At 39.0% G+C, this 24,724-nt stretch overlaps 1 protein-coding gene across 4 annotated transcripts in view; it reads right to left on the minus strand.

Annotated features, from left to right (window-relative positions):
• Positions 1-24,174, minus strand: part of Nphp3 (nephrocystin 3) — a 49,938-nt gene extending 25,764 nt beyond the window's left edge. For 3 of the 4 annotated variants that reach the window (XR_001183186.3, XM_004834237.4, XM_021243301.2), the window contains exons 1-6: positions 23,652-24,174; positions 22,535-22,660; positions 21,837-21,987; positions 19,704-19,856; positions 18,390-18,523; positions 16,514-16,674 (exon numbers count right to left, since the gene is read on the minus strand). Coding sequence is in view for 3 of the 4 variants with exons in the window: in XM_004834237.4 (XP_004834294.1) it covers positions 16,514-16,674; positions 18,390-18,523; positions 19,704-19,856; positions 21,837-21,987; positions 22,535-22,660; positions 23,652-24,041 (1,115 nt within the window). In the remaining variant the exon portion in view is untranslated. The remainder of the gene's footprint in view (positions 1-16,513; positions 16,675-18,389; positions 18,524-19,703; positions 19,857-21,836; positions 21,988-22,534; positions 22,661-23,651) is intronic. The other variant, XM_004834238.4, reaches the window with a different exon arrangement.
• Between the last annotated feature and the right edge of the window lie 550 nt (positions 24,175-24,724).

Genomic DNA, 24,724 nt, shown 5'->3' on the forward strand with positions numbered 1-24,724 from the left:
AATATCTACTACAAGAAAGACCTGAGGGTCACTAGGGAAGCTCAAATGGCTAGCAAACAATTTGCAGTAAAGGTTTTAAAAAAGTTAAAACTTTGCTACAGGGAACCATAATTATAATTTTTACAAATGTTCTTGAAAAATCTTAGAACTAATAATCTACTGGGTTTTTCTACACCACGGGAGCATTGCAACCAATTTCCCTTACAAGGAACCTTAAATGAAAGTTGTCTAGAGAGGTAAATTTGAGTATGTATATTATTACATGATTCAAAATTTCTAAATTGAAGTACTAACCCCAAAGACAAAGGAAGAAAATGATTAGATATATCAGTGATGATCCCATCTGTCCAATCCACAGATCTTGTCCATGTTATACTTATCCTGACCATGTTCTACAGAAGTTTGCAATTTCAATGGTCCATTCGAGATTGCTTTGAGAGAAGAGAGTGGACCTTCTGTTCAGACCTATGTTTGTTTTTCAAAACCATACCCTACAAAATTGATACACAGGGCTCAGAAGAAATGATGTGGTTCTCTGGAGCTTGAACCAAATACTCTAGTAGAAGGGAAGTGCATAGGTTAAATAAAAAGGTCCAGAGTTAATAATGATGAAGTCAGAGAACATGGCAGCCATGCTGACAATGTGACCTGTGGGATCCAGTCAGAAAGTGGCTTGAGTGGACAAACGTGGAGGAGGAGCTACTGGGGAAATGCCACTATGTGAGACTGGAGGAAAAACTGAAATAGTGGGGCTGACAGTAATGAAGAAAGTTCAACCAGAGACCAAGAGCTCCCACTTAACTAAAGTCTATGAGGAAACTGTACTGGAATCCAGTAAAAAAGAAATGAAGAAAACCAAAAATAATGCCTAAGAAATCTCCAATGATGACACAATTACCTTCTGGGCACTGATGGCTTCCCAAGAGGGAGCTCTTCTACCTTGAAGAAAGACAGGTGATTCTCTGAAGAAAACCAGTTGCAGCTGCCCCTCTGTGCTGCCAAGACCAGAGACTGCCATCTGAAGGGAGAAGCTGCCTTCTCTCCTCTTCAGGATCAAGCATTCTCAGTAAGCCTGGATGCTCAGTAAGGGTTCTGACATGATGAAAGAAGGCCAATCAAGAGCAAAGAATGTCCTATTTTGAGACTTTCATCTGAAATATTCCCACTTAGCCAGTCTCTCCTAGACACTCTGTATTTCAGTCTGCATCCTTCATTATAAGATTTCTCCTGATTCTGCCATGCAGATTAAATACGTAAAAGAAGAGCACTTGGACAAGCAGTGGCAGTCCAATTTCTTCTCTTCTACTGTACCTTCTCTGCAGAATGATGGTAGAGAAGCACAGCCTGTGTTCCTCACTAAGTATGACCTCCTACCTATTTTCCCCTCCTACAAGTAACCATGATCCTTGCAAAGATTGCTCCAAATCCAATCATTTCATAACTCAAAGATCACAAATTTTTAACTGCAGGATTTCTTATATTTGGAGTGAATTAAGTGTCAAAGAGTTTCTTTAAGAAACTCTGTGGGTTCCATCTGCATATAAAGAATAACTTGATCAGGAAAGTGTCTCTCCATAAAGCTCTCAAGTTGTTTGGGGGCAATTTTTCTAGCTTCATCTTTTGGGAAAGATGGGGGAGCCATCAGGAGAGGTAAGAAGAAACCTGAGAGAAATAAAGGCCCCAACAACAAAGGCCCATCTCTCCTGCCACACTTCTTGACATCAATGAAAGAAACAAATGATAAGATAACAAAATAAAATACGAAGGAAATGGGAGGAGAAACATTAAGAAAAGTTTAAAATGAAGAAGGCAAAAATAAAAGTTAAAAATGTCAAAATAATGTGCAATATTTTATTAACAAATACATTTCTTTTTCCTTTTCTTTTTTTCTTTCTTTTTTGGTACTGGGAATTGAACTTAGGGCCTCATGTTTGTCAGGCAGGTGCTGTGCCACTGAGCTACATCCCTGGCCCAAAATACATTTTTTTTTTAGGTAAAGAAAAAACAAGATGGCTTCAAAGACTAAAGATAAAAACTAAAAAGATGATGTTGTAACCAAGGGCATATTGTCAAGTAAGATAAAATACTACCTAAATATTAACCAATAAAACAAGATGTATCCGTAGCAAATATAAAAACAGGAAGAAAAGGAAATGAAATGGAAAAGAAAATTAGACTCAACTGAAGATGTTATGGCTTGTGTCTAGATACTTCCCCAAAGCTTCACAAACTCATAGGTGGGGCTTTTTCAGAGGTGGCTGAACCTAGAGTTTGTTGACTGATTCACATAGTGCAATGCTAGGATTAAGGGTGGGTGGGTGATTACTAAATCAGTCCACTGATTGGTTTGGCACTGCCCTAATCCCTGGTAGCATGGATACAATATACGGGACAATATAAGAAGGAGGCTTGTCTTGTTTCTTGCTTGCTTGCTTTGCTACCTTCTGTCTGCCATGAACTGCTTCTGTGATGCCTGTCTGCCATGCCACCTTGCCTTGGACTGAAACCTAACTGTGAGCCAAATAAAATTTTCCTTCTTTAACTTTGGACATTGGGCATTTTGTCTCAGCAATGAGAAAAGTAACTAAGACAGAAGGCAATCAAGTTGAAGGGCTCCCTAGGCCTAGACACACTCTGGGTGAAGTCTCACTGCCAGTTGGTGCCTAGCCCACCTGCACAAAGGGTGGAGTCTTAAGGATCAATGATGGCTGACAATGCAGGAAAACTAGTGAAACAACATAAGGCCTACTCTGTACACTGTTGAAGTCAGAGTTGGTCCACAAGTCAAAAAGAGAAATGCTTTGAAAGGGTTAAATCCAATTAGACCAAAATCTAGAAAGAAAAAGTAATCTCTTCTTAAGCTTAGTTTTTCTTTTATATATCTAACTGGTTAAAAATCTTTATTTGCAGAAAGATTCATCAGCATGCTATACACACACTGTATTAATTGAACAATTGAGCAATTTCAACAACTGAAAATTGTTCGTTTTATTGGGTGTCAGTAATAAGCTCCTCACACCATTATAGATTATAAGCCGGTTCCACCGCCTGCCTCGCAAGTGCAAGGTCCTGAGTTCGATCCCTGGTACCAAAAAAAAAAAAAAAAAAAAAGATTGTGGTTTAACACCTATGTCAGTGTTCAAGTATATATGTAACATATAAAGTTCATATACAGTGGTACCTCAGTTTATGAACATAATTCTTCCCACAATTGTGGTCACAGAATTCATTCCACAATACTAACTTGCAACCAGTATCATGGAATGAATTGTGTGACCAGAATCATGAAAAGGATTAAGTTCGTGAACCAAGGTACCACTGTACTCCAATTCTATCCAAAGAAAGAAAACATGAAGGTTAATATTGATTATGGAGGCTCCCAGCGTAGAGGAAGGGGCCTCCCAGCTGACATTCCACCGCTCCCAGAGGAGAGGAAGGGGCTTCCGGGCCGCCGTTCCACTGCTCCCACTGCAGAGGAAGGGGCTTCCTGGCTGCAGTACCACCGCTCCCAGTGCAGAGGCAAGGGCTTCTGGGCTGCCACACCACCACTCCCAGTACAGAGGTAGGGGCATCCGGACTACTGTACCACTGCTCCCAGTGCAGAGGTAGGGGGCTCCAGGCCACCATTCCACTACTCCCAGCCCAGAGAAAGGGGCTTCTGGGCTACCATTCCACTGCTCCCAGCATAGAGGAAGGGGCCTCTGGGCCGCTGTTCTACTGCTCTCAGCACAGAGGAAGGGGGTTCTGGGCTGCCGTACCACCGCTCCCTGTGCAGAGGTAGGGCCTCCGGGCCGCTGTTCCACTGCTCCCAGTGCAGAGGTAGGGGCATCTGGGCTGCTGCACCATCGCTCCCAGCGCAGAGGTAGGGGCCTCCGGGCCACCATTCCACTGCTCCAAGCCTAGAGGAAGGGGCTTCTGGGCCGCCATTCCACCGCTCCCAGTGAAGAGGAAGGGGCCACTGGGCCTCCGTTCCACAGTTCCCAGCACAGAGAAAGGGGCTTCTGGGCTGCCGTACCACCATTCCCTGTGCAGAGGTAGGGGCCTCTGGGCCACCGTTCCACCGCTCCCAGTGTAGAGGAAGAGGCTTCCAGGCCACCGTACCACCGCTCCCAGCACAGAGAAGGTGAGGCACATGGATGCCAACAACACCTCCCCCCCATCGAAATGAGAAGACACGGAAATAAGTCTCAAAGCCAGACTTCCAGATCACCTACAACAACCCCAAAGGGAAATGAGTCTCCCTGAAATGTCAATGAAAGAAGATCTGGAAAAAATGAAATCAGAAATAATTTCTCAGATAACAGCAGAGATTTTGCTAATAGTGGAAGACATGATTGATAAATCCAGAGAGGAGCTGAGGAACATGATGGAATCCCAACATAAGAAACAAATGGAATCCATAAAACAGATACAAACAGATTTCCAGGAGATTAAAAACTCCGCTGAAAGTCTACACAGCAGAATGAGCCAATGTGAGGACAGAATTTCAGATATAGAAAATAAGATGGCAATTAGTGACCAGGTAAAGAAAAATTACTTCAAAATTGTAAGGGACCACGCGAAATCAATCCAGCAGCTGCTAGATGATGCAAAGAAGAACAACATAAGACTGGAGTCAATGAAAAACAGGAGAGAGTGCAGATGACATAAAAGAACTGTTCACAGAAGTAACGGCAGGAAACTTCCCAAGCAGGGGAAAAGAATCTGACGTACAGATAAGTGAGGCATACAGACTGCAACTAGCCATGGTCAAAAAAAATCTACACATAGGCATATAATTGTTAAGATTACAGAAACTCAACAGAAGAACAAAGTTCTACAAGCAGTTAGAGAAAAGAAACAAATCACATACAAAGGAAAGCCCATCAGAATCACAGCAGACTGCTCAATGCAAACCCTCAAGGCAAGAAGAGCTTGGAATGATGTATTCCAAGCCCTAAAGGAAAACAGCCTCCAACCCAGACTGATGTGCCCTGCAAAACTATCTTTCAAAATTGATGGAAAAATAAGATACTTTCATGACAAAGAGCACCTTAGGAACTTCATGAATACCAAATTGGCACACCAAAAATTTTACACAATATCCTAGGAAAAGACAATGAGGATCACAACTCCAGGAAGCACAGCAGAATGAATCCATTGGGTGTGACAAGAAATTAAATGTAAAGGGGGAGAATCGAAAAAAAAGAAAAAGGCATGACAATGATAAGTTAATACATATCAGTTATAACCACCAATGTTAATGGTCTCAACTCACCAATCAAAAGAAATGGACTGGCAGAATGGGTCAAGAAGCAAAATCCAACAATATGCTGCATACAAGAAACACACTTAATTAACTCATAGACTGAAAGTTAAAGGGTGGAAAACAATACTCCATGCAACAGGAACCCGAAAAAATGCAGGACTAGCTATCCTCTTTGCAGCTCAAGTAGATTTCAAACCAACACTGATTAAGAGACACACAGAAGGACACTACATCCTTGGTAAAGGGAACAATCCAAGAGGAAGAGATGACAATCATAAATATCTATGCACCAAACACTAGTGCGCCCAACTATATAAAACAAATACTAACGGACATGAAAAGTCATATATGCACCAATACAATAGTAGTGGCGGACCTCAATACCCCACTGTCAAAAATAAATAGATCAACTAGACAAAAAGTAAGTAATGAAATACTACAACTCAATCGAACTCTTGAACAAATAAACTTAACAGATGTTTACAGAGTGTTCCACCCCACAAAATCAGAATACACATGCTTCTCAGCTGCACATGGGTCATTCTCCAAAATAGACCACCACATACTCACACACAGAACATGTTTAAGTAAGTGCAAAGGAATTGAAGTTATCCCTTGTATATTATCAGACCATAGTGTGATGAAATTGGAGATCAATAGCAAAAGAAACTGCAAGAATTTCATGAACACAAGGAAATTGAACCGCACACTTCTGAATAACCAATGGGTCACAGAGGAAATTAAAGAAAAAATCAGACAGTTCCTTCAATTAAATGATAATGACAATACAACATTGGAATCTATGGGACACAATGAAAGAAGTCTTATGAGGGAAATTCACAGCAGTGAATACTCATATTAGGAAAACAGAGTGAGCCAAATTAAATAACCTGATGCTGAACCTCAAGCTTCTAGAAAAAAGAAGAGCAGGACAAACCCAAATCTCATACAAGGGAGGAAATTATAAAGATCAGAGCAGAAATCAATGCAATGAAGACTAAGAGAATGATACAAAAAAATCAATGAAGCCAAGAGTTGGTTCTTTGAAAGAATCAACAAAATTGACAAACCCTTAGCCAACCTTAACAGAAAAAGGAAAGAAAAGGCCCAAACCCATGCAATTAGGAATGAAAAGGGTGAAATTACAACAGAACCAGCAGAAATCCAGAGGATCATCAATACCTACTTCCAGAACCTATATGCCAATAAGATGGAAAACACATTAGAAATGGACAGATTCCTAGATAAATATGAATTACCAAAGTTGAATGAAGAAGACCTAAAAATTCTAAATGACCCAATATCAATCAATGAAATTGAAAATGTAATTAAAAACTTAACAACTAAGAAAAGCCCAGGTCCTGATGGCTTCACTGCTGAATTCTAGAAGACATTTAGAGAGCAACTACTGCCACTACTGTTTAAACTCTTCAATGAAATTGAAAGGGAAGCAATACTTCTGAATTCATTCCTGGAAGCAAGCATCACCTTGATCCCCAAAGCAGAGAAAGACCCAACTGAAAAAGAGAAGTATAGGCCAATCTTACTAATGAACATAGATGCAACAATCCTTAATAAGATATTGGCAAATAGAATGCAGAAGATCATACACCTCATCCAAGTCGGATTGATCCCAGGGATGCAGGGATGGTTCAACATATGCAAATCCATCAACGTAATACACTATATCAATAGAGCCAAGGGCAAAAACCATATGATCATCTCAATAGATGCAGAAAAAGCATTTGACAAAATCCAACATGCATTTATGATAAAAACCCTACTAAAAATTGGAATAGACAGTCTCTACCTCAAACTGATAAAAGCTATGAAAATCCAACAGCCAATATCATACTAAATGATCAAAACCTGAAATCCTTCACACTAAAATCAGGAACAAGACAACGATATCCACTATCACCACTCCTGTTCAATACAGTCTTGGAAACATTAGCCACAGCAATTAGACAAGAGAAAGAAATAAAAGGAATAAAGATAGGAAATGAGGAAGTCAAATTGTCATTATCTGGAGATGACATCATACTCTATATAGAAGACCCCAAGAACTCCACCAAAAGTCTTCCAGACTTAATAACCAAATTCAGTAGAGTAGCTGGATACAAGGTCAACACACAAAAATCAATAGCTTTTCTCTATACAAACAACAGACTCACTGAATGAGAAATAGGGCAAACAATTCCTTTCAAAATAGCATCCAAGAAACTGAAATATCTATGAATCAACCTAACAAAAGAAATCAAAGACCTCTTCTCTGAAAAGTAGAGCACTATGAAAAGAGAGATGGAAGATGATATCAGAAAATGGAAAGACATCCCCTGCTCCTGGGTAGGAAGGATCAACATAGTGAAAATACCCATACTTCCAAAACTGCTATACAGATTCAATGCAATCCCAATTGAAATCCCAGCAGCATATTTCACGGACCTTGAGAAAACAATCCAAAAATTCATTTGGAACAAGAAGAGACCCAGAATAGCAAAAGCAATTCTAGATAACAGAGACATGGCAGGGGGTATCACAACCCCCAACTTGAAAGTATACTACAAAGCTACTGTGATAAAAACAGCATGGTACTGGCAAAGAAACAGACCTGAGGACCAGTGCAACAGATTAGAGGATGCCAAAACAACTCCAGACACACTCAGCCATCTCATCTTCAATAAAGGAGCCAACCACCCTCACTAGAGGAAAAATAGCCTCTTAAACAAATGGTGCTGGAAAAATTGGGCTTCAACTTGCCAAAGATTAAAACTAGACCTATATCTCTCACCATGCACTAAACTAAAATCAAAATGGATTAAAGATTTAAATATTAAAATAGAAATGCTTAACCGGCTGGAACACAAGTTGGGTAGAACTCTTGAAGACATTCGTGTAGGAAAAGATTTTATGAACAAAATCTCAGTTGCCAGTGAACTAGCACAAACAATCAACAAGTGGGATCTCTTCTTATTAAAAAGCTTCTGCACAGCAAGAGAACCACCAGCAGTGTGAAGAGACAACCTACAATGTGGGAAAAATCTTCACCTGCTGTTCCTCAGACAAAGGTCTACTATCTTGAATCTATAAAGAACTTAAAAAGATCAGACCTCCTAAATTTAAAGACTCAATCCAAAAATGGGCATCTGAAACGCACAGGCATTTCTCAAAGAAGTAGAAATAGCAAATAAACATGAAAAAATGTTCAACATCTCTGGACATTTGAGAGATGCAAATGAAAACAATGCTGAGATTCCACCTCATTCCAGAAAGAATGGCTGCTATCATGAAATCAACCAATAACAAATGCTGGCGGGGTTGTGGGGAAAGAGGAACCCTGCTCCACTGCTGGTGGGAGTGTAGACTGGTGCAACCACTGTGGAAATCAGTATGGAGTTACCTCAAAGAACTAGGACTGGAAGTCCCATTTGACCCAGCTATTCCCTTGCTGGGTATCTTCCCCAAAGAATTAAAAGAATCATACCACAGTGATATATGTGCACCCATGTTCATACCAGCACAGTTTGTAATAGCTAAAACTTGGAAGCAGCTCAAATGCCCATCAACTGGAGACTGCATAAAGAAAATGTGGGGTTTTTTATAAAATGGAGTACTACTCAGCCATAAGAAATGAGAAATGAGAGACATTTATAGCTAAATGGATGCACACTGAGGTGATACTCTTAAGTGAAATAAATAGGACACGTGTAAATATCGAATAGTTTCTCTGGGGTGAGAAACTGCAAGTGTAAAAAAGGACTAAAAGGTATAATAGATAATGTGAAATAGGAAGAAAAGGGGCAAAGGGGAATGGGAAGAGGGAGGGGTAGGGGAAAGAAAAGAAGGGAATGGAATTAATATGAGAAAGTGAAAAAATGGAAACCAAGTTTTTGTAAATAGGCAGGGATGGAGGGGTTAAAGGGAGGGCAGGGGAAGGGGTTAAAATAAGAACCAAGAGAGATTATGTAAAGGTGCAAATTTCCAATGATGAATGTAATTATATTGTACACCTAAAATGTATCAATAAAATATAAATTAAAAAAATACTGATTATGGAAATAAGCCATCATCTACTTCTTCAGTAATAGACAAGATGGTAAACATTTTAAGGTTTGCAAGATATATCGTTTCTGTCGTTAACTACTACTCAAATTTGCTGTTGCACTATGAAAGCAGCCAGAGAATATATAGATAAATGAGCATGAGTTTCTTCCAATAAAATTTTGTTTACAAAAGCAAACAACTTGGCTGACTCCTGATTAAAATGATCTTTACAATAACGATGTTTATCATATGACCTATAAATAATTCCCATAGTCTAAAACTTTTAATTCTTTAAGTGTACTATAGTTATACAATTTATTGAATTTCATACACTATTTTTCTTCTCTTTTTTTGCCTTTTTTTGGTAGTAATAAAGCTTATACTGAGTTACATCCTCACTCCTTTTTTTATTTTTTATGGCAGGGTCTTGCTAAGTTTCTGAGGTTGACCTCAAACTTGCCAGCCTCCCAGAGTGCAGGGATTAGAGGTTTGGACCACCATGCCTGGCTTCACATATTGTTTTTTACTGTAAGAAATAGAACTTTTCGAAGGTGGACGGGCTAGGTGAGAGGAGCAGCTTGAAACTATGTGGCCGAACCGGGCCCCGCCCACGCCACGGTGAGGTCCGTTTAGCCCCGAGGGCGCCTTTCAAGGCCCAATCCCCGCCCCCCACCGTGGGCCTCTGGCCTTCTAGCTTTTCTGCTACCTGGTCCCACACTACAGAGGCACAGGAGATTATAAAGACCTTTGTCCTGAGCACCACGAGATAGAGCAGAAGTTAGTAACAGAAAGAGGGCTTCTCAGGCTCCTCGATAAAAACTGAAGCTCAGTGGAAAAGTAAAGAGAATCTCTACAATAAAGGCACACCAGACCACTGTACTTGGTCTGCTGCTGGCTTGCTGAGACTCATTGACTCGTATATGCACATGGATTCCTACATTGCCTACTGTGACAGCAGAGACATACCCTGAAGGAGGCCCATAATTTCTAGTGCTATTTGCAAAAAAGAAAATTTTTTTTTCTCCTATTTTCAATTCTTAATTTTTACTTTCTCTCTACTCTTCAAAGTTTTACTTTTCTTTCTTTTATCTTTTTTTCCCCTCTCTCTCATTGTCTGGCTGTCCCACATTGCTCCTCATCTTCCCATTTGTTCCTTTCTGCACTGAATTTGGATTTCTCCCTTATTATTTTTTTCTTCTCTTTTTCCTTCTCTTGATTATCATTAGGTTTAAAGGAAAGTAATTTGGTATCTAACCTCCCTGTTGCTGTTAGGTGATTCTATTCACATTTTTGTTCTTTCATTCTGCCATTTTCTCTTGCCTTCAACAACTTCTTAGAGTTTGTGTAATCTTTCTGTGTCTTCAGGCCTCACCGCTAATCTTACCTGTTCTTTCTACCTGTTCCTCCCTCCCCAACTCCTTTTAACTCCCCACTCAAAGGGGCAAGATGCTATAATGAAGAGCTTATTCATTATAAACTTATGTTAGGTTGGTCCTCGGTTTTAATTTAACTCACATAGTTAAAACTGATAGATTAATAACTACCACAAATTGTCATTTTCTAAGCTGTGTTTGATGGTATGGTATCGCTGACTATGTCTTTTGGGCTAACATGTTGTGATTGATCTAATTAGTTTTCCTTCCTGGTATAAGGAAAATAAAATAGCCTCCGTCATTTTCCTACCTGGTATAAGGAAAATAAAAGTCAAACACAAGCTATATCTAGAAGACACCTTTGAAAAGCAATCATTCCACAAGGGTTCTAAACACAAGCAATAAAGATACCTACATCAAGCAATCTTGAAATATCAACCCAGGAATTAAACCAAGGACAGTACCAAAAACAAAAATGAGAAGACACTTAAGCAAGGCACAAACGCAGGCTTTCACCCCACAAAAAGGAAATTCTGGGGGAAATGAGGTGGAAAAGTCGGATAATCAACCACCTGGACCTCTGAACTGATAGCACAGGAAGTAACAAAGCAGATGCATGAGGCTCTGGAAAAATTCAAAGCAGAAATAATCCCCAAGATAAATACAGATATGGTGAGCAGAATGAAAGACATGATTAGAAGCTCTAGAGCAGAAACAGATCAGAAAATAGATGAGATCAGAAACATGCTGGAAACCATGAATGCCCAGCATAAGAAAGAAATAGAAAACATGATCGCCCAACATAAGAAAGAAATGGAATCCATGAAACAGATTCAAACAGATATTCAAGAAATTAAAAACTCCATTGAAAGCATGCAGAGCAGACTAAGAGAATCTGAAGACAGAATATCAGATATAGAAGACAGGATTGCTGCTAAGGACCATGAAAACAGAGATTTCTTAAAGATAGTAAGGGACCATGAGAAATCAATCCAACAGCTGCTAGATGTTGCAAAGAAGAATAACATAAGACACATAGGAGTCCACGAAAAAACAGGAGAAAGTACAATTGACATAAAAAACTGTTCACAGAAGTAATAGTAGAAAACTTCCCAGACAGAGGTAGAGAATTGAACATACAGATAAGTGAGGCATATAGAACTCTAACCATCCATGACCCAAAAAAATCTACACCTAGACATATAATAGTCAAGATCCCAGAAACCCAACAGAAGAACAAAATTCTACAGGCAGCTTGAGAAAAGAAACAAATCACCTACAAAGGAAAGCCAATCAGAATCACGGCAGATTTCTCAACACAAACCCTTAAATCAAGGAGAGCCTGGAGTGAAGTATTTCAAGCCCTAAAAGAAAATAACTTCCAACCTCGACTGTTGTATCCTGCAAAATTATCTTTCAAAATCAATGGGGAAATTAGATACTTTCATGACAAAGAACACCTGAGAAACTTCATGAGCACCAAACCAGCACTCCAAACAATTTTAAGCAATATCCTAGAAAAAGACAATGAAGGTCACAACTCCATGAGGCCCGGCAGAGAGAAGGCACCACGCAAGGTAAGACACTAAAGTGAAAGGGGGGAAAATAAGAAATAAAAGAGCCAACAACAGTAAAACATCATGACAAGGATGAGTCCATATCTATCAATTATAACTATCAATGTTAATGGCCTCAATTCACCAATCAAAAGAAATAGACTGACAGAATGGATTAAGAAGCAAAACCCAGCAACATGCTGTATACAAGAAACACACCTAACTCAAAAGGAAATTCACAGACTGAAAGTAAAAGGATGGAAAACAGTTCTCCTTGAGACAGGAACCCAGAAAAAAGCAGGCGCAGCAATCTTATTTGCAGACAAAGTAGATTTCAAACCAAAACTAATTAAGAGAGACAAAGATGGTCACTACATCCTTGTGAAAGGAATAATCCAAGAGGAAGAGATGACACTCTTAAATATATATGCACCAAATATGAATGCCCCCAACTATACAAAACAAATATTAATGGACATGGAAAACCAAATAAGGACTAATACAATTGTAGTGGGGGACCTCAACATCCCTCTATCACAAATAGACAGATCAAGCAGAAAAAAAAATAACAATGAAATTCTAGAACTGAACCAAGCTATTGAACAAATGGACTTAATAGATGTTTACAGTGTTCCTGTTCCACCCCACAAAATCAGAATACACATTCTTATCAGCTGCACATGGGTCATTCTCCAAAATAGATCACATGCTAGCTCATAGGACATATCTAAGTAAATGCAAAAGAATCGAAGTTATCCCCTGTATATTATTTGACCATAGTGTAATACAATTGGAGATCAATAACATAAGAAACTGCAAAACTCCCACAAATACATGGAAATTGAACAACACCCTCCTGAACAACCAATGGGTGACAGAGGAAATTAAAGAAGAAATTAGACAGTTTCTACAAGTAAATGATAATGCCAGTACAACATACAGGAATCTGAAAGCAGTTCTATGCGGGAAATTCATAGCAGTGAATGCCTGTATTAGGACAACAGAGAGAACTCAGTTAAATAACCTAATGCAAAACCTCAAGCTCCTAGAAAAACAAGAGCATAACAAACCCAAAGCTCCTACAAGAAAGGAAATTATAAAGATCAGAGCAGAAATCAATGCAATGGAGACTAAGAGAACGATACAGAAAATCAATGAATCCAAGAGTTGGTTTTTTGAAAGAATAAATAAAATTGATAAACCTTTAGCCAACCTTATCAAAGAAAGGAAAGAAAAGGCTCAAATCTATGCAATTAAGAACGAAAAAGGTGAAGCCATAACAAATCCAGCAGAAATTCAGAGAATCATTAATACCTACTTTGAGAACCTGTACTCTAACAAAATGGAAAACACAGAAGAAATGGACAGATTCCTAGATACATACGAATTGCCAAAGTTAAATGAAGAAGATATAGAAATTCTAAACACCCCAATAACAATGAGTGAAATTGAAAATGTAATAAAAAACTTACCAACAAGGAAAAGCCCAGGTCCTGATGGCTTTACTGCAGAATTCTACAAGACATTTAAAGAAGAACTATCGCCATTACTCTTTAAACTCATCAAGGAAATTGAAAGGGAAACAAGGCTTCCAAATTTATTCCTGGAAGCAAGTGTTACTTTGATTCCAAAACCAGGGAAAGACCCAACCCAAAAAGAGAACTACAGACCAATCTCCCTAATGAACACAGATGCAAAAATCCTCAACAAGATACTGGCAAACAGAATATAGAGGGTCATCAAGAAGATCATATACCCTGACCAAGTCAGATTTATCCCAGGGATGCAAGGATGGTTCAACATTCGAAAATCAATAAATGTAATACACTATATTAAGAATGAAGGACAAAAATCATATGATCATCTCAATAGATGCAGAAAAGGCATTTGACAAAATCCAACACCCATTAATGACAAAAACCCTGCAGGAATTTGGAAGAGAAATCTTTATCTCAACCTGATTAAGGCTATTTATGAAAATCCAATAGCCAACATCATATTAAATGGTCAAAAACTGAAAACTTTCATGCTAAAATCAGGAACAGATAAGGATCTCCACTATCACCACTCCTGTTCAATATTGTTCTGGAAACATTAGCCACAGCAATTAAAAAAGAGAAAGAAATAAAAGGAATAAAGATAGGAAAGGAAGAAGTGAAACTGTCATTATTTGCTGAGGATATGATACTTTACATAGAAGATCCAAAAAATTCAGTCAAAAGTCTGCTAGACCTAATTGACAGATTCAGTAGAGTCAAAAAGCAACAGCCTTCTTATATGCAAACAGCCGACCCATTGAGAGAGAAATTCGGGAAATAATTCCTTCTACAATAGCATCTAAAAAAATGAAATATCTAGGAATCAACCTAACAAAGGAAGCAAAAGACCTCTACACTGAAAACTACAGCTCTCTGCAAAAGGAGATCGAAGAGGATATAAGAAAATGGAAAGATATCCCTTGTTCCTGGGTAGGAAGAACCAATATAGTGAAAATGGCCATACTTCCAAAACTACTATATAGATTCAATGCAATGCCAATTGAAATTCCAACAATATACTTCACAGAGCTAGAGAAAACAATCCAAAAATTCATTTGGAAGCAGAAGAAACCTAGAATAGCAAAAGCAATTCTAGGCAACAGAGACATGGCTGGGGGTATCACAATCCCCAACCTGAAACTATGCTACAAAGCTACTGTGATAAAAACAGCATGGTATTGGCAAAGAAACAGACCCAAGGATCAGTGGAATAGATTAGAAGATACAGAAACAACTCCAGACATACTCAGCCACCTCATCTTTGACAAAGGAGCCAACTACCCTCATTGGAGGAAAGATAGCCTATTTAATAAATGGTGTTGGAAAAACTGGATTTCAACCTGCCAAAGATTGAAACTAGACCCATACCTATCACCATGCACTAAACTAAGATCAAAGTGGATTAAAGAGCTAAATATTAAGACAGAAACACTAAACCTGCTGGAAGATAAGTTAGGTAGAACTCTTGATGACATTGGCATAGGAAAAGACTTTATGAACAAATCTTCCGTAGCATAGGAGCTAGCACAAGAATCAACACCTGGGATCTCATTGTATTAAAAAGCTTCTGCACTGCAAGAGAAACCACCAACAGAGCTAAGACACAACCTACAATGTGGGGAGAAATATTTAGCAGCTATACCTCAGACAAAGGTCTACTATCGAGAATATACAATGAATGGAAAAAAGTAAGACCCCCCCAAATTCAAAGACCCAATTCAAAAATGGGCATCTGAAATGAACAGACATTTCTCAGACAAAGAAGTAAAAACAGCAATTAAATATATGAAAAAATGTTCAACATCACTGGTCATTTGAGAGATGCAGATGAAAACAACACTGAGATTCCACCTTACCCCACAAAGATTGGCTGTTATCAAGAAATCATCCAATAACAAATGCTGGCAGGGGTGTGGAGAGAAAGGAACCCTTCTCCATTGTTGGTGGGAATGTAGATTGGTGCAAACACTGTGGAAATCAGTATGGAGATACCTCAAAGAACTAGGACTACAGGTCCCATTTGACCCAGCTATTCCCTTACTGGGAATCTTCCCCAAAGAATTAAAAGAATCATACCACAGCGATATATGTGCACCTATGTTTATGGCAGCACAGTTTGTAATAGCTAAAGCTTGGAAACAGCCCAAGTGCCCATCAACTGGAAACTGGATAAAGAAGATATAGTTTTTCTATAAAATGGAGTACTACTCAGCAATAAAGAATGAGAAACTAGAGACATTTATAGCTAAATGGATACATATTGCAGCCATACTCTTAAGTGAAATAAATAGGACACACATGTGTAAATACCGAATAGTTTCTCTGGTGTAAGAAACTGAAAGTGTAAATAAGGATGAAAACGATTAAAATGAGTAATTGATAATTTGAAATAAGAAAAGGTCCAAGGGTTAGGGGATGGTGGGAGGGGAAGGGGAAAGGGAAGAAGGGAAAGGAAAAATTATGAGAAAGAAAAAAAAAATGGAATCAAACTCTGTGTAACTAGAGAAGGGTGGAGGGGGTAAAGGGTGCACAGGTAATGGGAGAAAAAATAAAAACTAAGATGCATCATGTTCTAGTACAAACACCCAATGATAAATGTAAATGTATTTTATACCTAAAATGTACCAATAAATATATATATAAATTAAAAAAAAGAAAAAAGAAGTAGAACTTTTCTTTGAAGTTGATTTGGTCATCTTAATTCTACTTATAGCTAATGCCATTAGTAAATTATAGACTTTTTAAAAAACTTACCTTGGTAAAGATGAGTGAATGAATAAAATAACTAAAGAGCTCTTCTCAATTTCCCATTTTCTTACAGTGAGATACTGATTTCTAACATCTATTGGAAAATAAACAGCATGGAAAAAATATCCCATTGTCTCACACATTCTTTTAAGTTTCGGTGAATAGTCCTATAAACAAATTAAATTATATAAAAACATATTGTACTTAACCAAAGTTACAGTAAGATTCATACTACTTTAAAAGGCAAACTTTAGAACAGGTTGTGTTGGGTATTTTCCAATATAAAAAATTTTAAATAACAATCACATTTTAACCAAAAATAAAAGGCTAATTTCTCCCACCCAAACATAATAGTCAATTAACAACATGGCTATTTTCCAGCTCAGAAAATGATTTATTTTATAATCCTAACAACAGGAGAAAGTATTAGACTATTTTGTTTTGGCATTTGCTTCTTTTTGCTATACCTATTGTAAATTATTTTTTTACTGTTCTAAAGAATGAAAAATATAGATCCGGCTGGGTGTGGTGGTGGATGCCTGTAATCCCACCACTCCAGAAGCTGAGGCAGGAGGATTGCCACAAATGAGAGACAGCCTAGGCTACATAACAAGTACTAGGCCAGCCTGAACTACATAGCAAGTCTCTGTGTCAACCCCCCTCCCCTGCAGAAAAAACAAAAACAGATCCATAGATCTATATATAGTATGAAACTTCTACCATGATATATTAGAATATTAAAACAGACAGATATCTGGTAAAAATATGTTGGTCCATGATAAATTAAGTTACTGGGTAATGATTATTATGTAAGAAATTTGTAATACCCTCAAACTGTCCTTATTTCATATTTTTTTATTTTTACCCAAATTAAGAAAGATCACAAAGGAAAGCTAAATAAATTAATCACTTGAAGGATACTGATACAGTAAGTTTAGCTTGTAACATGCAGGTTTATTTAAAATTCACTTGGAACAGTGATAGGGAAACTTTGTACAAAGGGTCAGATGGCAAGTATCTTCACAAAAATAACTGCTTAACAAATTGGCTGTTTTAGCAAGGACCTGTGTTCTATTTGGTTTCTGTCACAATTTACTCTGCTACTGAAATGTCTTATAGTGCAACCACAGACATATTACCGTATACGTAATATATATAAATACACATACATATATATATATATATGAATGAGCTTGTTAATGTTCCAATAAAACTTTATTTATAGATCTTAAAATTTAGATTTCATATAATTTTCACATCATAAAATATTATTCTTCTGTTTTATTTTGTTTTTTTCCTCAACTATTTAAAATATGAAAACCATTATTAGCTGTGAGCCATATGAAACTGGGCAGCGGGCTTTGGTCAGCTGACCCCTACCTTATAATAACTCCAAAGGCTGCCTCGAAAAATTAAAAAAAAACACACATGACAAGGATTAAACTTTGTTATTACCTAAAACAGTCTGAAGGATAGAACTAGCAGAGGTAACTAACTTAGGCCTGACCAGTGAGGGTCTTAAACCTCCTGGACAATATGCAATGAAATACTTAAAAACATAAAAGTTCCAATACCTTAATCTGATATTCACAACCAACTATATCTAGTTAGAATCTTCTTGTGTTTTTGCTCCTATCCTAAGAATGCTACCTTCAAAAAGTTAAAACACAAAACACCTTGGCTCACCATCGATCTTTCTTTGCATATACTGTAATAGCGAACAAGATTTTCTCGAGAGAAGCCCAAGATGCTTCCTGTTCTTTAAGATGTATCATCGAGTCAGTAGTAAATTTCTTGGTTTAAATACAATAGTAACTTGAATATGATATAAAATTAACTTACATTTTAGAGCAGTGAATACAGAATTTATAAATATCCTCACCTTTAGGAAAAGATCCACTTCAGACTGGGTTTCATCTGTGTAAATGAGGTAACATCTGACAGTGTTACTCCACAGAGAATGTGAAAACAAGGGAGTAACCTGCAACAAACTAGCTACAGCAATATCCCAGTCATCTGAAAACAAAATTTCCGTAAGTTCATGAAAAATTACCAGACACATTTGACAAGATGATTCAAAAAAAGTGACAACACACAACGGGCATATTGAATGGAACTGATCTCGTGTTCACACTGACATAGCTCCTAGAATGATACCGAAGAGAAACAGTTCTCTAGCATCTAATTCTGTTCTGGGACTAGAAGTAGCAACTGTCACCAATGGTCTTCACTGGGGTAGCAGCGGTTCTAGTCAGATTTCAGGACTATGTGACCATAGTCAAACGTCCTATCAAGACTGCTGAAGCTCATACGAGCTGTGCAGTTAGGCTGCTCCTTCACAGGAGTCAGCATTCCCAGAATAATCTACTATTCTACCTGCTTTTTCTTGAACTAGATTCAAGCAAGTTTACAAATGATATAAAATGAAAGGCAGCCTTACACTGGTTTAATGAGAATGAAAATTTTGTTTTGATCCAGGATCTCACTACATAGTGCAGGCTTGCCTTGAACTCACTATGTAGCCCAGGCTGGCCTCAAACCTGGAATGATCCTCCTGCTTCAGCCTCCCAAGTGGTAGGAGTCCAGGCATGTGCCACCACATCTAGCTGAATATGAAAATTTTAATATATATTTGCCTAAATAAAATGCACAATTTAAAAAATGATTCTCATTTTGCTAAAAGAAAAATAACTTTCAGTTTTAAGAAAAAGTAGAGGTACTTATAACTTTGTAGGTCTACACTGATACTGAAATTCTGAACAGATTCTTCCAGCTTTTCTGAACACTATATAAAATTAAAAAGCAAATTCTTTGGATTTATATTATTATATGATCTAACAGGGCTTTTTGTATTTTCTCCAAGGCATGCTTTAACCTTCAACACTGTCAAAGAAGCAGAGAGAAAAACTAAAACCTATTGTTTCTCACTTAATCTACATCAAACTCCTCTTGCTCAACTAAAATGCCGAAGAATTCGGCGCAGATGCACAGGTACCAGAACCTGGTTGGCCAGGCTGGCTGGCATCTGATTCTCACATGAATTTGCAGCTGCATCACTCCCGGTCAGTAATGGCATCCATGGAAGGAACCCAGACTTCAAACTTCAGGCCTTGCTGATGGAAGCTCTACTATCGCAAGATTATAAAACATCAAGTCACTACCACCAGGCAGGTAACTGGCAAGCAGCATGCATTACCTCTGTTGACATTTGCAAAGGGGCCTTCCACATCTACAGAACTGTGCGCAAACTCTGGGCCTCGGAAGGACTGCTGAAGCTGGATCATGCTCCCCAGGGAGGGTTCGCTGCCCAGGGCTCCACCAGCCCAGTACTCACACTGGGTTCCAGATGCTGTTAGAGCACGACATTTGTAGCTTGTGAAAGTCAACTTACTGAATGTCCAAAAACTCACCACAAATATTAAGCAGGATTTCTCATGTTAAAAACATTACAATATTATAAATTCAAGAAATATTTAATAATTTTAAAAGTACTTTGCCACCAATTTTTGACAAAATTCCAAGGTTCTAGTTAACATAATTCTGGTTATCATCTCAAATTCAAAGAAGGAATTAAAAAGGGAAAGAAGAAAAGAAACAAGAGTAAAAAAAAAAAGGAATTACAGTAAGAGGGCAGCTAAAAACTCTCACATAAAATTATAAAAACCATTTCTAACTATATCTTATGTATCAATTAAGATCTTAAGGAAAGAACTAAAGACAGATTGTTCCTAATACACTAATAATTAATAGCTGCAGTCCATTAGGATATAAACTGTCTGCACAGGGAGTACATCCTTTTCAACTCCCCAGTACCATAAAATTAACATTTGAATCAACAGCTACTTACAACATATGATTCCCTAATAAATCATATTTTCCAGGCTACCTATATGGCATCCTGAACTAACTATAAGTGGACTGTTGTTTTGGGCCAAATCTCTGACAAAACTAAGTTTACTATTTGTAGCTTTTTGAATCTCATATGGGAACATTCCTTGAAGCATTCCTTCTTCAACTTAAACTCAAAATATGAAGAAGAAAGACCTGGAGGAAGATACTAAATTCTTTTTGTGAACTTGCCAAGACAATTATGATTGCTCTGAAACACTACACATTTGGACATGCTGACACTGAAACAATCATGAGGACCATTTTTTTCAGTTGCTCATGGTCATTAAGAATAACTTCATCTTTTTCTCAAAAGTTAGCAATAAAAGTCCCAGGACACTTGTCGATTCCAATGGGACTAAAACAAAAATTAAAAAAGAGTCATCAGTTACAGCGGACCCTTGACTTATGAACTTGATTGGTGCCCAAGGCCTGGTTGTAACTCAAGTAGGTTGTAAGTCAATACAGCTGAGATCTGAATGTTTACCTGGATACATGTTATAGATAACAAGAGGAAGATTAATCTTCCATTAACCTAATTAGCCCAAGTTGTTTGTATGTCAGGCCAAGTGTAACTTGAGGGTCCACTGTACTATATTTTACTCCAAAGTACATCATTTTGTAAGAAAGCATTACAGTGCCTTATAAAGTGATATTTTTCTCTGCATACAGAATCTTTTCCTTTTTTCAGTGTTAGTCATACTTTATTAATCTTTTTATAAATAATATAGTGACCTCTTTCATTCTGTGATTTCAGGCTCTTCTTTATGGCTAGAAAAATACATTTTGTACATTTAATTATAAAGCAAAAAACTTTATGAATAGCTCACAAAACTACAAATGGAAAGCACTCAGTGAAATATAATGCCGGTATTCTAAATGACAGTTGCACAGAATACCTCATTATGTGTAAAAATAAGGCCACAGGGAATACTAACTCCAATATCCATTCTCCTCTTCCTCTGCAAACAGAAGCTCAGACTTTATTTGGACACATGTCTCCCTCACTATTGATGACACTTTCCAATCTTCCTAGGTATAGCTCTGGACAAGGGCACTTGAGCAGAAGTGACCCATGTATCTTTCAGGTTGTGCCTTCCAGGAAAGCAATGGTTCTCCCCTTCCTGTGTCCCTTTGACTAAAATGCAGGTGTCATGGTGGGTCCTGTCACAGCTCTTGGATCATCAAGAAAAGCCATGGGTTTGGGTTGGCAGAGCAACATGAGAGAAAGAACCTGAGCCTATTACGTCACATACTTTAAGGAAAGGTGGTACCCTAGCAGCAGAGATACTAAGAAGTGCAACTCGGTAAAAGCAGTCTAAGCAACCGCCTAGCTAATATAGACAAGTAAAAGGCACAGAGCAGAATCCAGAGTTGGCTCTACAATATCACTATAGCTATGATGACAGCTCAGCATACTATAATCAGGAAAAAAATTTACCAGTAATATCCGTACAGTTGTCATCTGAATCCGACTCTCCAGGATCAAATACTTGGATCCCCTGAGCCTGCAACCTCTGAAGCTTGCTCTCCAGCTCTCGCTTGGCCCTCAGTAAGTCCTGAATTTCATTTTCTTTGGTCTCCCTAAAAATCTTTTTAAAAGGAGAATTTTGAGTCCTTTTTCATAATCAAAAGGTTGTGTCATCAACTTTAAAGAGCAACACCTTTCATTCCTACAATTATATTCATTTGGTCCTCTATCTCCTCTTTTGTAGGATGAATATCTCAGAAACTGTCCCTTACTATTTCCTAACTGGAGCCCACTGGGATTCTGGCAGGATGGATGTGTGTGTTGTGGAACTGTCATGGGCACTACATGATGTTTAACAAATTTTTACTTCCCTCCTTCTCAGGAGTGTTCTTTTACACACAGCATCACCAAACATTTCTAAAAGATTTCCAACATAGAACACTGCTTTCCTTTCTTTCAAAAGCTCTATCAAAATGTTCACTTTTACATCTTTTCTTTGAAACTATCTCAAGTTTATCATGTCCAACTCAAAAATGTAAGAAGTGCTTTATTCCAGTTCTTAGAACTTTCCATGAATTCTACATTATTATACTTATTCATCACAGTGTTATATAAACTTATATAATATACACTGTGTCACTCTGAGGATAAAACTGTAAGAAATTTACCTTGAATTGCCTTTTAACTTTATCTCTGTCATGTTCAAACGTAGCTGCTCTCTCCATTGCTTGATATTTTGCTTCTAAAGCACTTTCTTTTTCCCGAAGAATCTTCTGGTAAGTTTTCTGAAGCGCCTGGAATAATTTATCTTATTATTGCTTAATAAAAACTTTCTTCCAGATTTTACATTCTTACATTTGTTATATATTCTAGAATTTTAATAATCTACTATTTTATCAGTTCTCAACTGCATGTTGCTACTTTATTCAATCACATAATGGAAAAAATGCAAACATGCTTGAACTAGAGCAAATGAAGACATCTGGACACTAAAATAATAGAGATTGATACCTCTTCTTTGAAATACTGGTCAGCTCTTAAACTTCCCTACACCTCAGTTTTCTTATCTTTATGAGAAAAAAAAGTACAATTTTTAAGGTTTACCTGGGGTGTCTAGAAGTCTCCCCCTTAGTAAAGAAGAAGAGTAAACAAACGTCACAAAGGGGCCCCCAAACCAATAGCACAGTCTCAGAATTTTGCTCACAGTAAAGCAACCTATTGCTTATATGCTACCTTAAGAGATACTAAAATGGAAAGCCTGTGGTAACTGCTCTGAGTGAACTAACCAAATGGACTAAGGGAATTTGACTACATCTAGGGAGGGTTTTCAGCCTCAGCAGTTAAGATGGTGAGAACAGGAGGCTTCCAGAACAGTTCCTATCAAGATCACTGAAACCCTACAGTTGTGGTGCTTCCAAAAGAAACTGAGCAGTCAGCCCCCGCTGGAGGTCTGTACATCCCAGGTGGTCGGGGCGGGGGAGCAACACTCCTAGGATGACTTCTCAGGTTGCTTCAGCAGAGGTCACCAGCGTCTGGGTGTGTGAACTTCCTGGTCTACTTCGTGCGGAGTAGCATCTGCGGGTTCCCAATGCTCAGGCTAATTGCTTCAAGGTGTCGGAAAGAATGGATTAGAAATTGAAAAAGAGAAGGGGAGTTGATAGAGTTAAACTTAGGCTCAGAAAATAATGATCATTCAAAATGAGGATCATTTTCCACGCGCCTTTGCAAAGGACTTGGCTTGGAGAGGGGACAGGGTGGATTCCTTGGTTGCGCCCGGCCAGTTACCTGCAGCTCGGCCCGCAGCCGCTTGTTCTCGGTGTCCAGCTTGGCCTCACGGCGGCCCATGGACAACAACTCCTGGTTCTTGCTGACCCGGAAGATCTCATACTCCTTTTTGAGTCGCTCGTACTCGGCCGCCGCGTACTCCAGCTCGGGCACCGAGGAGCCCGTGGACTTGAAGCTGGCGCCCAGCAAGCCGCCCCCGCCCGCCGCTCGGGGCAGAGACCCGGGCCCGGCACCCGCAACCCCAGCGCCCCGGCGGAACGAGCTGCGCAGCAGGCGGGCTTTGGGCTTCACCTCCACCGGGATCTCGCAGGCCTCGCCGCCGCCCGCCCCATACGTGTCCTCAATCACCTCCCCGCCCGCAGGGCTCACGAGCGAGGAAGCTGTGCCCATGCCGCGGGTGGTCGCCGAAACTCTCCAGCCGGGAAGTCGAAGAGCTGGAGCACAGGGTCCGGCAGGATCGCAGCGGGCGGGCGAGTGGGTGGGACGGGCGGGACTGGCAGGCCGGGGCGCCAGGCGGGGCGGGGCAGTGGAGTGGGGCGGGGCCCGCAGGGCCTTTGCTCCGCTGTCCCTGCCCACGCCTTGACTTCCTGGCGGACGGGCGTCACTGTGAGCAAGGGCCTGCATCCCAGCTGCTCCACCTCTGCCATTGCTGTTTCTTTGGTGGCTCCCACGGTCCCAGACCTGGGATTGGTTCTAATTCCAGAGGCAGTTGGGAAAGGTGAGAAATACTGTACTTCGTGCCTACTGTGTCCCCGCAGGGGATGTCTCTTAGTATGCAAGTAGAGAGAATGACCAGCAAGACATGCGAGCCAAGAAAAATTTTATAACCTGAGACCCCCAGGGACAATCCTTAGACACAATCAGATTTTTAAATTCGTGCCAACAAGGAGCACTGGCTCCATCTGTAGTTCTCAAAAATCATATGGACTAGTTGTCACTGCTGTCCTTAATAACCTTTAGAACACAAATCTAGGTTTCTGAGTTCCTGGAGACATTTCCTCAATAGCGATCACTAGGTTTCTCATCAAGTATCCTGTGTATACATCAGCATGTGCACTGACCTTGTATAACTA

The sequence above is a fragment of the Heterocephalus glaber genome, unplaced genomic scaffold, assembly GCF_053883595.1.
Source record: "Heterocephalus glaber isolate CG9 unplaced genomic scaffold, H.glaber_assembly_v1.0 deba00001504, whole genome shotgun sequence".
In the NCBI taxonomy this organism is placed as follows: domain Eukaryota; kingdom Metazoa; phylum Chordata; class Mammalia; order Rodentia; family Bathyergidae; genus Heterocephalus; species Heterocephalus glaber.